Genomic DNA, 12,509 nt, shown 5'->3' on the forward strand with positions numbered 1-12,509 from the left:
ATTTAAACCATCACAAACTCCATGAAAGAGAAGCCATAATAAAAAAAAGTCAGATCATGATCAATTGGTATAATTTAAAAATTAAAATCTCAAATTAAAGCTATAGAAGTAAACAATCACCCTTACTCAGAAAACCAGATGACGATGAAACTAATACACAAAGTAAAGTCTGTACCACTCTATTAAAAAAAACAACAAAAACCCAACAACAACAATTCTAACAAGTATTCACAAAAGGTCACCCCATTAAAAGATCAAAACTCACTGCAGGCTCTCTCAAAAGTAATAGTTTTCACTGAAAAAGCAAACATTCTTAGCAAACGAATTCAATCAGTTTTCTCACCATTTATATCACTCTCATTTAAAAAGACATGCATGCAAAACCTGAGACGCCCGAAAGTATTGTCGGTACCAACAAATGAGTGGCATTAAGGCTGACATGTCTTTGATAGATTTTGACAAAAACAATAAAAAAAAACAAGGACAACGTAAACATTGTCGCAAAATACAAAAACTTTTGACAGAGAGGTACTCCCGGTCCCTTGACCTACTTAGCAAATAAAAACTAGAAATGTGTCATTATGCCACGGATGCCCCCGCATGCAGCCAAAATTTCAGATGTTATAATATTTAGTTCCAAATTTGTTTGCACAAATTATTTTTTCATTTTAAGTTCAAAGCCCTTAACACATTTCAATGTTAACACAAACCATTTTCATACAATGTTCAAGGCACTGAAATTATTCAGTCTTTACCTTTTAAAAATAGAATATTGCATATTTGTAGCCAAAATAATGGCTACATACATTTCCACAAAAGTATGAGTGCTGAAACTGAAAGTTCAAAATTTTTCCAACATTCAGGAAAGATAAGTTTGTCCAAAATCATTGAACCACGACCAAATTCAAACTTAAACTGTTTATTCCTAAGATGTATCTATATTATTTTCAAAGTGAAAGGGACATAACTCTGCCAAAAAATCATCAAACCATGACCAAATTCCAACTTGACCTGCCCATTCCTTTGACATATCCATATGTCAAATTTGAGTTGAATATGTAACACTGTTGGGTAGATAATGAACAGAAACTGTAAATTTCATATTATTTTCAAAGTGAAAGGGGCATTACTCTGCCAAAAATCATTGAACCATGACCAAATTCAAACTTGGCCTGGGCATTCCAAAAACATATCCATATGTCAAATTTGAGATGAATGTGTTGTACCGTTTGGGAGATAATTAACGGAAACTGAAAATTTCATATTATTTTCAAAGTGAAAGGGGCATAACTCTGCCAAAAATTATTGAACCATGACCAAATTTGAATTTGACCTGCGCATTCCTTTGACGTATCCATATGTCAAGTTTGAGTTGAATGTGTTGTACTGTTGGGGAGATAATGAACGGAAACTGAAAATTTCCTATTGTTTTCAAAGTAAAAGGGGCATAACTCTGGCAAAAATCATCAAACCATGACCAAATTCGAACTTGACCTGTATTTTCTCATGACATATCCATATGTCAAGTTTGAGTTGAATCTGTTGTACCGTTGGGGAGATAATGAACGGAAACTGAAAATTTCATATTATTTTCAATGTAAAAGGGGCATAACTCTGGCAAAAATCATCGAACCATAATCAAATTCGAACTTGACCTGTATTTTCTCATGACATATCCATATGTCAAATTTGAGTTGAATGTGTGTAACCGTTCTCAAGATAATGAACGGAAACTGATGATGACGGAATGACAGAATGACGGAAGGACGGAATGACGGAAGGACGGAATGACGAAACAGGGTAACACTATATGCCCCGGCCATTACATGGCGGGGGCATAAAAAGCTTAGAGGCAAAATCCAAAAAGAAACAAGAGCCATGTCAACATGGCCATCCCCCCTCATGAGAAGAATGTATATGTAGTAGAGCAGAATAAGTCTTATGGTAATGAAAACTGATGGCTATAGTGATTACAGATTTGAAACCTATGTGAATACTGATGGCTGAAAATAACAAAGGACAATAACTGAAAAATAATGCAGGGTAGATTATCATTCTTGTGTGCTGCATCCCTCCTCAGTAAAATCTATCCACCTATGAAGATTCAAGTTGATACCTCAAATACTTTTTGAGAAAAAAATTGAATTGAAAAATTAAGTATGAAAAATAACAAAGGGCAATAACTCAAAAATTATAAAAGGTAGAGTTATCATTCTTGTGCACTGCACACCTCCTGAGTGAGATCTATGCACCTATGAAGTTTCATAATGATATCTGAAAGGCCTTTTGAGTTATGCTCTGGACAAAAATTAATTTTGAAAAATAAAAAAGGGCAATAACTAAACAATTATGCAGGGTAGAGTTATCGTTCTTGTGCACTGCACTCTTCCTCAATGAGATTCATCCACCTATGAAGTTTCAAGTTAATACCTCAAATACTTTTTGAGATAAGCTCCGAACAAAATAGTATGAAAAAGAACAAAGGGCAATAACTCAAAAATTGTACAGGGAAGAGTTATCATTCTTGTGCACAGCATTCCTCCTCAATAAAATCTATCCACCTATGACATTTCATGTTGACATCTAAAACACTTTTGAGTTATGCTCCACTCGGGTGAAAAATTAGGCATGAAAAATAACAAAGGGCAATAACTCAAAAATAATGAAAGGTAGAGTTATCATTCTTGTGCACTGCACATCTCCTGAGTGAGATCTATGCACCTATGAAGTTTCATTTTGATATCTCAAAGGCTTTTTGAGTTATGCTCTGGACAAAAATTACTTTTGAAAAATAACAAAGGGCAATAACTCAAAAATAATGCAGGGTAGAGTTATCATTCTTGTGCAATGCATTCCTCCTCAATGAGATCCATCTACCTATGAAGTTTCAAGTTGATACCTCAAATACTTTTTGAGATAAGCTCTGGACAAAATAGCATGAAAAAGGGCAATAACTCAAAAATTGTATAGGGAAGAGTTATCATTCTTGTGCACAACATTCCTCCTCAATAAGATCTATCCAACTATGACATTTCATGTTGATATCTCAAAAACTTTTGAGTTTTGCTCCACTCAGGTGAAAAATTAAGTATGAAAAATAACAAAGGGCAATAACTCAAACATTATGAAAGGTAGAGTTATCATTCTTGTGCACTGCACACCTCCTGAGTGAGATATATGCACCTATGAAGTTTTATGTTGATATCTCATAGGCTTTTGGAGTTATGCTCTGGACAAAAATCAATTTTGAAAAATAACAAAGGGCAATAACTCAAAAATTATGCAGGGTAGAGTTATTATTCTTGTGCACTGCACTCCTCCTCAATAAGGTCTATCCACCTATGAAGTTTCAAGTTGATAACTCAAATACTTTTAGAGATATGCTCCGGACAAAAATGTCGGACGGAAGGACGGACGGACGGACGGAAGGACGGACGGACGGAGACTATTTCTATATCCTTCGCCGCCTTTTCGGCGGGGGATAATAAGGAACTCATAGTTGTTGTACCAAGGCATGGTCATTTTCTCCGATCGTTCACAGCCAGGAAAGAGTAAGAAGTTCTACTCTTTCATCAAGTCAAACAAAACTGAAAACTGTGGAGTAGCACCTTTAAAAAGTGATGGACAAAACTTTACTGATCCTGAAATGAAGACAGACATACTAAATACAATTTGAGTCTGTCGTCTTCCGCCCCTAACTATTAAGTCTTAACCAGTCATGCAAACAATTGCTCACTTAAAAAAACTATCCAAAAATGCCAAATATCAACATAACAGAGGATGAAGAAAAGAAACTCCTTAAAGGTCTCAATCCAAGCAAAACCTTTGGCCCCGATCAGCTGTCCAAAGGTTATTGAAAGAACTTGGGGTCCTTCTGGGCTCATTGCCACTGGTTCTTCTTGCTGGGTCGTGTGGGGGTTGCGTTTATTGAACGCCGCCTTTCCTTGTTGATCTTGTTTATCATATTTTATACTGAAATTGCCCCAATTCTCACACACATTTTCCAAATTTCCCTAAAAACTGGTACTGTCCCTCATGCCGTACGTCATTGCCCCTGTTTATAAGAAAGACCCAAAATGTAAGCCTGGCATCTACAGTCCTATTTCATTAACCTGCATTGCCCTTAAGCTGATGGAGCATATAATTGTCTCCAATATTATGTCTTTCTATGAAAAGCATGATATCTTCAGCAAATTCCAACACGGTTTTAGGTCAAAACATAGCTTGGAAACCCAGTTTATCAGTTTCACCCAGAAAGTCCATGACAATTTAGAGCAAAGCCAACAGACCGATGCCATTGTCATGGGTTTCAGCAAATCATTTAATTAAGTCGACCATCACAAACTTCTCCTTAAACTACAAAGACTAGGTGTTAGCTCAGAGGTCATCACACGGACAAAATCATTTTTATATGGTCGCACTCAACAGGTTGTTATTGATGGTCAAAACTCTGATAACCTACCTGTCCTGGGACCTTGCAAAAGCAAAAGCAAATAATTCTCTCAGATCTATAAAAAGAATGTCAAAACTTCCAATAAAAGGTTAAAGAAACTGCCATAAAAATATCTGGTTTACAAAATAGAACAAGTTCAAAGGTCAGCCGCCAGCTTAATACAGATATGTATATAATGATTACAATTACACCAGTAGTGTATCTAAAATGTTACGTGATCTTAATTGGCAAATCTTGAAAGTAGTTCTTTTAAATTTTGAAGTGACACATTTTAAAAATCTGAATAAAGTGGGATCCCTCGGAAGTATTAATCGCAACAAAATAACATGGAAATTGCAGACTCGGTTTATTGAGTCTGTACATGACGGATTAGAAAAATGTGCAACATCCCTCATGTCCCCCTAGAACCGGCTTGAGCGGTACTCAATTTTCAACACTTAAAAGTGTTGGAATCAATGTTCCCGAAGTGCTAGAGAATTATAACAACACTGAAGTGAAGTAAGTCATCTCTAGTTAGATTGGTCATAATGAAAGTGTATTTATTGCATCTGTGGCGTTTTTGTGTGTTATCTGATGGATTAAAAGTTTGTTTCGTGTGTGAGCGTGTGTGTGTGTGTGTGTGCGCGCGCGCGCGTGCGTGCGTGTTTGTTGTTCAGGACCTTATTTGTTGGTGAAAGGATTGAGGATGATTTGATCTTCTTTCAAGGATAACCCACAAAAGTGTAAGCACTTGTATTTCCAGTAGGGTTCTTACCTAAGCAGACTCCAGAGACAGTAAATGGCTAACATTTTATATTAAGGGCCTCATTAGACTTTGACAGTGTTGATGTTGAATACAGTAAAAAATGCATAAAGCACAGTGGAATACAGATTTAAGCCTCAAAGGTGACTGATTTACTATAAAACAGAGACTACAAAATTGACTAGACCGATACCTAAAATATTCATATCGTGTTGTATGTAAAAAAGCAGCTCACTGTTAATAGTATCTTTAGACAGACAGACAGATAGAAAAATAAACATACATACAGACAGAAAACTTATATTTCTACTCTAGGTATTACAAATACAACACGAGGATAAAAAAATGAATAATGTTTAGCCATTTTGAGTACCGATAGAAATCGTTATCGTTACAAGATTAAGTAAAAGTAAGCAAGTTCCTCTGTAACAACCAACACTTTATACATATTCGGAAATGGAAGGCAGTTCACATGCGACTGATTCATAATCTAAATCGATTCTTTTCTTAAAGCGGCCTCTACTCCCGTGGAATAGAAAGAACTTCGGTTTTTATATCCCTGTTCAATTGTAATGGATAATGAAGGAAAAGAACCAAGATTTTACTTCAGTCTTGCACTGCCGGTTCAATGTAATGGTTTTGTTTTCGCTCCTTACACCGCACCCGATATGCTGCGATTTGAAGCGAGGATTGTACCATTTGACGGTGTCCACACAAAGTCCACATATTCCCCATGCGTTGTTGCTTTACTACAATGGTACATTAGATGTCTTAAACAAATGCTTATTTGAATGACAGGCTCTAGTCACATAATCAAATATTTTATATAATCGGCCTATATATTTCCTCTTAACTCATACTATATCCTTACAATAAACAACAAACAATATGATACTATTTGAAAATGTATTATATGTATGGAGCAATTGGACGATCAGTGTGTAGTGTGTAATACATTCACATTTCAATTATAACATGTAACAATACATAGTTACTATAATAAATGCATATTAACAAATATATTCATTTTAACACATTCATAGACAATAATCTTAAATTCAGATAATAAAATCATCTTACAAAATATATATCACAACTATATGGTTGAAAATGAAACATTTATGCTAAACACATTTCTTGTCAATTCTTAATTTTTTAAGCTGATATTGCCTAGTCCATCGTCCAAAGCTGAACATTACTTTAGCACGAAAACTTCGAGCACAAATCTATCAATAGATACTATATTCGACCAATGGAAAATAATTTTCGTATAATTCACTTTCGCTCAACCGTGGAAAATTATATTTATTTAATGATATCTTATTATAGTATATAGCCCATAAAGAACATATAAAAGGTTGTTTCAAGCACCTGTGATCTAAATGAAAGAAAAATACAAGAAGAAAATTAATATGAATATAAACATGTGCGTTTTAAAAATATTTGACTACATTCATTACATTCTGATTTCAGAATTAAATTCCCACACTAAATGGTCATATATGGAAATATACGCTGAAGAAATGTTATCAGAATATATATTTGATATTTTGCATAGGCGAGGTGAAACAAGCACTTGTTTTTTCTACGGTCTACAACCGGATTCTTCTTTATCGCAATAGTTTTCCTTTTTGGACATTTCTGGTTTTGTCATTTTTACAAGTTTAGGTAATATATTTGTCCAAAAGTTATAGCCCCTATCAAATAACCGCTGCCCGACCGACATGTCCCTACTAATGTTAAGATATAGTTGACTCTCTAAATTGTACTCCGGCCATTCCGTGTTAATGCGCACCGGCTTGTTTGGATCACTGTTTCAAAAAAGAAAAGAAAAACATGAAATGGGCTACTAGTAGCAAAGTGTAGCTTATTGAATAAATAACAGATTTAAGTGTGAAACAATTCTAATACAAACATTTGAAAGTTTGAATTATCAATTATTTATTTGGCTATGTTTATCGGCAAATGAATGATAATTAAATTTTAAAAAATTTAATAAAAAAAGTAATAAATGTAAAAAAACAGGAAATTCAAAAGGTAGTCAGCTTTACCCGCTTTTTGCGAAATTTGTCCACATTTTGATTACTTCTTTTGACATTTCAATTTCCCATTTCTGTGGTTCAACGCCATATGGAGCTGTTGCGCTTGTAAATCCGCTCTCTGAATCATACCCTAAAATAAACGCCCACTCGTCAGCGTGTACTGACCCACCTTTCCACGTGGGTGGTACCCACAGAATATGTTGGGATGAGAAAGCATTTAAAAGGAACAAAAACGTTTTTGTGCCATGATTATTTTCAGCATGTATCTTCGTTGTGTCAATGACTTGGCTGTTAAAAACGTAATCGGAACTTAGCCGCATAAAAGATTCATAAGAACGCTCTTCATCATCAGGATTTTTCCAGTCCGTATATTCAAAAGCGACAAGAGTATTTATGTTTTCTGGAATATTTTCACCAAACATTATACGCACGATATCTGGTATATATTTGTTTTCCAATTGGTATCTATCAACTGTAAATGTATCTGTGTTATCAACACCTACAAATGGAGTAATCATCATGAAACCTTCGTCGTCTACAAGGCCCGCCATTACATCGAAACTGCGGAATAAATCTCGCCTGTCTTTTGCAATATCTGAATCGCTATGAAGCATTTCCCAAGTAGTTAATGGAACGAATTCTTCGTCAACAGAAAACAAAACTCTAAAAGGAAACTTTCTGAATCCATTCAATGGATTATTGTACGCTTTCATAAACTTTTCATCGGGGATATTTCTTAGACAAGTTGCAAGTCGTGAAGTATCTACATCAGTTTGGACATCCGACTAGATTAGCAATGCGTTTAGCATTCTGTAATGAATCTCGCTGATAAGCCCATGGGCACGTTATGCTGCCACTCTGAGGGATAATTCTCTTAATCAGTCCTTTATTTCCTGGGTACATTGCTTGAAATATCACACTGGCCCCGCCTGCCGAACCTCCAAATAATGTCATTTTATCAGGGTCTCCACCGAACGCTGCAATATTTTCGTGTACCCAACGAATAGCCATATGTTGGTCCCAGAGACCGTAATTCCCGGGTAAATTTGAATCACCAGTACTCAAAAATCCAAACAACCCTAACCTATAGTTAACGTTCACCAATATAACGTTCCCATATCCACTAGTTATATGTCCAGGGTATATTGATGATGTCCCTATAACAAAACCTCCACCATGGAAGAGAATCATTACAGGTAACTTATCATTATCTTCTCGATTATCCGGAGTGAAAATATTTATCACGAGGCAGTCATTTGAGAACTCCGGTAAACCAGTTTCAGCTGCTGGTTTCCGCTTCCCTAAAAGATCCATATGCAGTTGCAAACAAGAGGGTCTATATCTTGTAGCATCATACACGCCATCCATTCTCTGTTTCATTTTAGGCTTCTCAAAACGGAGAGCACCTACAGGTGGCTCGGCATAAGGCACTCCAAGAAATTGCCGTACTCGAATAGGAACTCCAAACGGCTCGAATTGTCCTTGCTTCTCCCTTTATAGTCCAATATTTGTTTCAAACAATGACCTCTTCCATCATTGTCGAATATTTTATAAAACATAGCAATAAAATTGTAATATAGATTTTCATTTTCTCTCAAATACTTTAGCCATGGACATCTATCGAATGTTTTAATCACAGCATGTTAGATAAACTTCACTAAAACAGACAAACTTTTGATAAAGCTTATCCTTGTGCATATAAAATGACCTTGGTTGTTTTTATCTAATGTTGATTTATAGTCACCTACATAAGCTGAACTTAAGCAAGTATTACGAATGTCACAGCCAAGATATACAAATAACAAGTGTTTTAAGCACCCCGATTTCAAATGTGCATGTCTCCTGTACTTTACCTTGAAATGAAATTGCACAATATTTTGTAAACAAAGTCACATCACCTATGTCTATTTTTTTCGAAAAAAAAAAAATGTATAAATATATTCAAACAAAAGATTTTTTTGTGTAAGAAATAGAAGAATGGGAAGTTTCTATAAAGTCTATAAAAAAAGTTTCAAATCTAATATTTTGAAGAATTAGATTTATCACACTAATAAAAGTATTCTATAACATATTATAATTAAAAACAAATTAAAGCTTTACTGTAGGAGAAAGACCTTAGGTGCCTGCCCCTCTTTGCAAAATTGTTCTAGACACAAACGGGCATCTGAGTACGGTAAGCTAGCTTTATAGCGGTCTGTGTATCGTAAATACGCTTTCCAAACAAAACTCTCATTTCAGACAATTAGAAAAAATTTAAGTGTATTTTTGTCATCATGTAAGTAATTAAACGTTTATGTTTCTGCTGGAAACTTGTTTTTGAATGGAGAAAAATGACATGGTAAAGTTATACTACAATAAGATCAAAGCGCTGAAGGCACTGAAAAAGACGGAATTTCCTGGGTAGGGTAACATACTTTTATTCCAGTTTCACAGGTAAATGAATTCTATATGTCAGGGTATACGTCTTAATTTACGGTATACCTAATTTTTAGAGTTTACATTAAAAATTAAATTCCATGGAAAAATTCTTAGGAGGCCTTTAGCGTCTGATTACATGTATTATGTATTATGACTGGAATACTGAATTACACTTTTTGTGTTTACAATACTAAAGTATGTAGCTCTTGAAATTTTTGACACGACATCTTGTATTCCCAAAACAATTTACAAAGGCTTTTATTACACTATCTGATAAAGCTTCGAATTACGAGTACCATGCGCCATATCTCCAGAACATGCATCAAGTAACCGCAAAGTTATCTATGAAGTATCCACCTACAGGATTTTAAGCGGCCAATAACAAGAAAGAACTGATAAAAGTACGGGATTTTTGTAAAAAGGGAGGGAAAAGAAGAGATTTCAGAGCCATAAATTAGGGAAAATAGGGCTGTTGACACACATTTTTATGCAAACAAATGCACCCACATCAATCTTTATCCATTGCATTTTTTTTGAAACCAGTCACCAGTATCTTTACAGAGATTCCACAACAAGATAGTCGGGAGATGAACCTGGACTTCGTAAATGTTTTTAAAGATCAAAATCCAAAATATTTACAAAACTATGAACAACAAGCAAATTCGTTGAATTTATATCCCCCGCCGAGTACTGGTTATTACTAACACAACAACTGAAGACATAAGGCTTTATTTATTTATATTTATCATGGCGTAAACAGCAATATTCTTGGTACATGATAAATATTCAGGGCAATAACAGAGCCATAGCTCCGTGTTAAATAGTAATATCTGGACATGCCAATGAGATGTAAATTGCCTTTTTGTATCAATGGTTCCCATAAACAATACAGCAGTTGCAAAGAAATAGCAATATTGCTCTATATGCATACTACATAACTAATCAAGGGCCATAAGTCTGTAATGAATGGTCTGATCTGAACAAGGCTACAAATTGTGCATATCTCTTCTTGGTATTAATGGTTACCATAAAGTTTAATTGAATTCCAGCCATTAGTTGCAGAAAAATAGCGCAGAAACAATTATTACTCTATATGCATACTGCATAACTAATCAAAAGCCATAACTCTGAGCTAAAGTGTCTGACCGGAACAAGGCTATGAAATGTGCATCTCCTCTTGGTATTGAAGGTTCCCATAAAGTGTGCCCTATATGCATAATGCATAACGGACCATATATAATCAAGGACCATAACTCTGAGTTAAAGTGTCTGACCGGAACAAGGGAACGATATGCGCTTCTCCTGTTGGTATTGAAGGTTCGCATTAAGTTTCGTTGAATTCCAGCCAGAAGTTGCAGAGAAGAAGCGCGGAAAAGTTTATTGCTCTATATGCATACTGCATAACTAATCAAGGGCCATAACTGGGAGTCATCAATATCTAGAGGAGATGCGCATATCGTCGGCTTGTTTCGGTCAGACCTTTATCTCAGAGTTATGGCCCTTGATTAGTTATGCAGTATGCATATAGAGCAATAAACTTTTCCGCGCTTCTTCTCTGCAACTTCTGGCTGGAATTCAACGAAACTTTATGTGGACCCCATAAAAAGTTTTCGGTTGAATTCCAGCCAGAGTTGCAGGAGAAGAGCAGCGGAACGATTTTTTGTTTACATTGCATACTTGGCAGTAAAAACTTCTCAAGGGGCTATAAACTTGAGTAAAGTGTCTGACCGGGGAAACAAAAGGCCGTTATATTGCGCATCTCTCTTGATATTGATGCTTCCATTTAAATTTTTGTGAAAAGTTCAAGGCAGTAGGTTTGCAGGAGGAAAGCGCGGAAAGATTATATGCTCTATATATGATACTGCCCTAATTAAACAAGGGCCATAACTCTGAGATAAAGGGTCTGATCGGAACCAATTTACCATATGGGCATCTCCTCTTGATATTGATGATTCCCATCAAGTTTTGTAGAATTTAATCTAGAAGTTGCAAAGAAGTAATGCAAAAACTATTATTGCTCTATAAGCTTACTGCATAATTAATCAAGGGCCATAACTCTGAGTTAAAGTGTCTGACCTGAACAAGGTCTCCTGTTGGTATTTAAGGTTCCAATAAAGTTTCATTGAATTCCAGCCAGTCGTTGCAGAGAAGAAGCGCGGAAACGATTTTGGCTCGATATGCATACTGCATAACTTATCAAGGGCCATAACTCTGATTTAATGGGTCTGCCGGGACCAGCCGACGATATGCGCATCTCCTCTTGATATTGATGATTCCCATAAAGTTTCGTTGAATTCCAGGCAGTTGTTTGCAGAGAAGTAGCGCGGGAAACGATTATTGTCTATATGCATTACTGCATAACCTAATCAAGGGCCATGAACTCTGAGGTTTAAGAGTCTGACCGGAACAACCTAACGATATGCGCAACTCCTCTTGGTATTGAAGGCTCCCATAAAGTTTCGTTGAATTCCAGCCAGTAGTTGCAGAGAAGTAGCGCGGAAACGATTTTTGCTCTATATGCATACTTCATAACTAATCAAGGGCCATAACTCTGAGTTAAAGTGTCTGACAAAGCAAGGCAACGATATGCGCATCTCCTCTTGGTATTGAAGGTTCCCACAAAGCTTCGTTGAATTCCAGCCAGTAGTTGCAGAGTAGTAGCACGGAAACGATTTTTGCTCTATATGCATACTGCATAACAAATCAAGGGCCATAACTCTGAGTTAAAAAGTCTGATTGGAACAAGCCGATGATATGCGCATCTCCTCTCAATATTGATGATTCCCATAAAGTTTGGTTGAATTCCAGCCAGTAGTTACAGAGAACTAGCGCGGAAACAAAATTCGGACGGACG

The 12,509-nt window shown here is 35.9% G+C and overlaps 2 protein-coding genes across 2 annotated transcripts; both read right to left on the reverse strand.

The window, feature by feature from the left end:
- Window positions 1-6,087: 6,087 nt before the first annotated feature.
- On the reverse strand, window positions 6,088-7,886 carry LOC132739322 (neuroligin-4, Y-linked-like). Its single transcript, XM_060727014.1, has 2 exons — window positions 7,247-7,886; window positions 6,088-7,006 (listed from the first exon to the last, which is right to left on the reverse strand). The coding sequence occupies exons 1-2, from the start codon at window positions 7,849-7,851 to the stop codon at window positions 6,781-6,783; spliced, it is 831 nt and encodes a 276-aa protein (XP_060582997.1). The 5' UTR covers window positions 7,852-7,886; the 3' UTR covers window positions 6,088-6,780.
- Window positions 7,887-7,909: 23 nt separating this feature from the next.
- On the reverse strand, window positions 7,910-8,746 carry LOC132739323 (bile salt-activated lipase-like). Its single transcript, XM_060727015.1, has one exon. It carries the CDS (start codon window positions 8,615-8,617, stop codon window positions 8,006-8,008), a length of 612 nt encoding a protein of 203 aa, XP_060582998.1. The 5' UTR covers window positions 8,618-8,746; the 3' UTR covers window positions 7,910-8,005.
- Between the last annotated feature and the right edge of the window lie 3,763 nt (window positions 8,747-12,509).

Source organism: Ruditapes philippinarum, unplaced genomic scaffold, assembly GCF_026571515.1.
Source record: "Ruditapes philippinarum isolate M1 unplaced genomic scaffold, ASM2657151v2 ctg157_1_1_1_1, whole genome shotgun sequence".
Taxonomy (NCBI): Eukaryota; Metazoa; Mollusca; class Bivalvia; order Venerida; family Veneridae; genus Ruditapes; species Ruditapes philippinarum.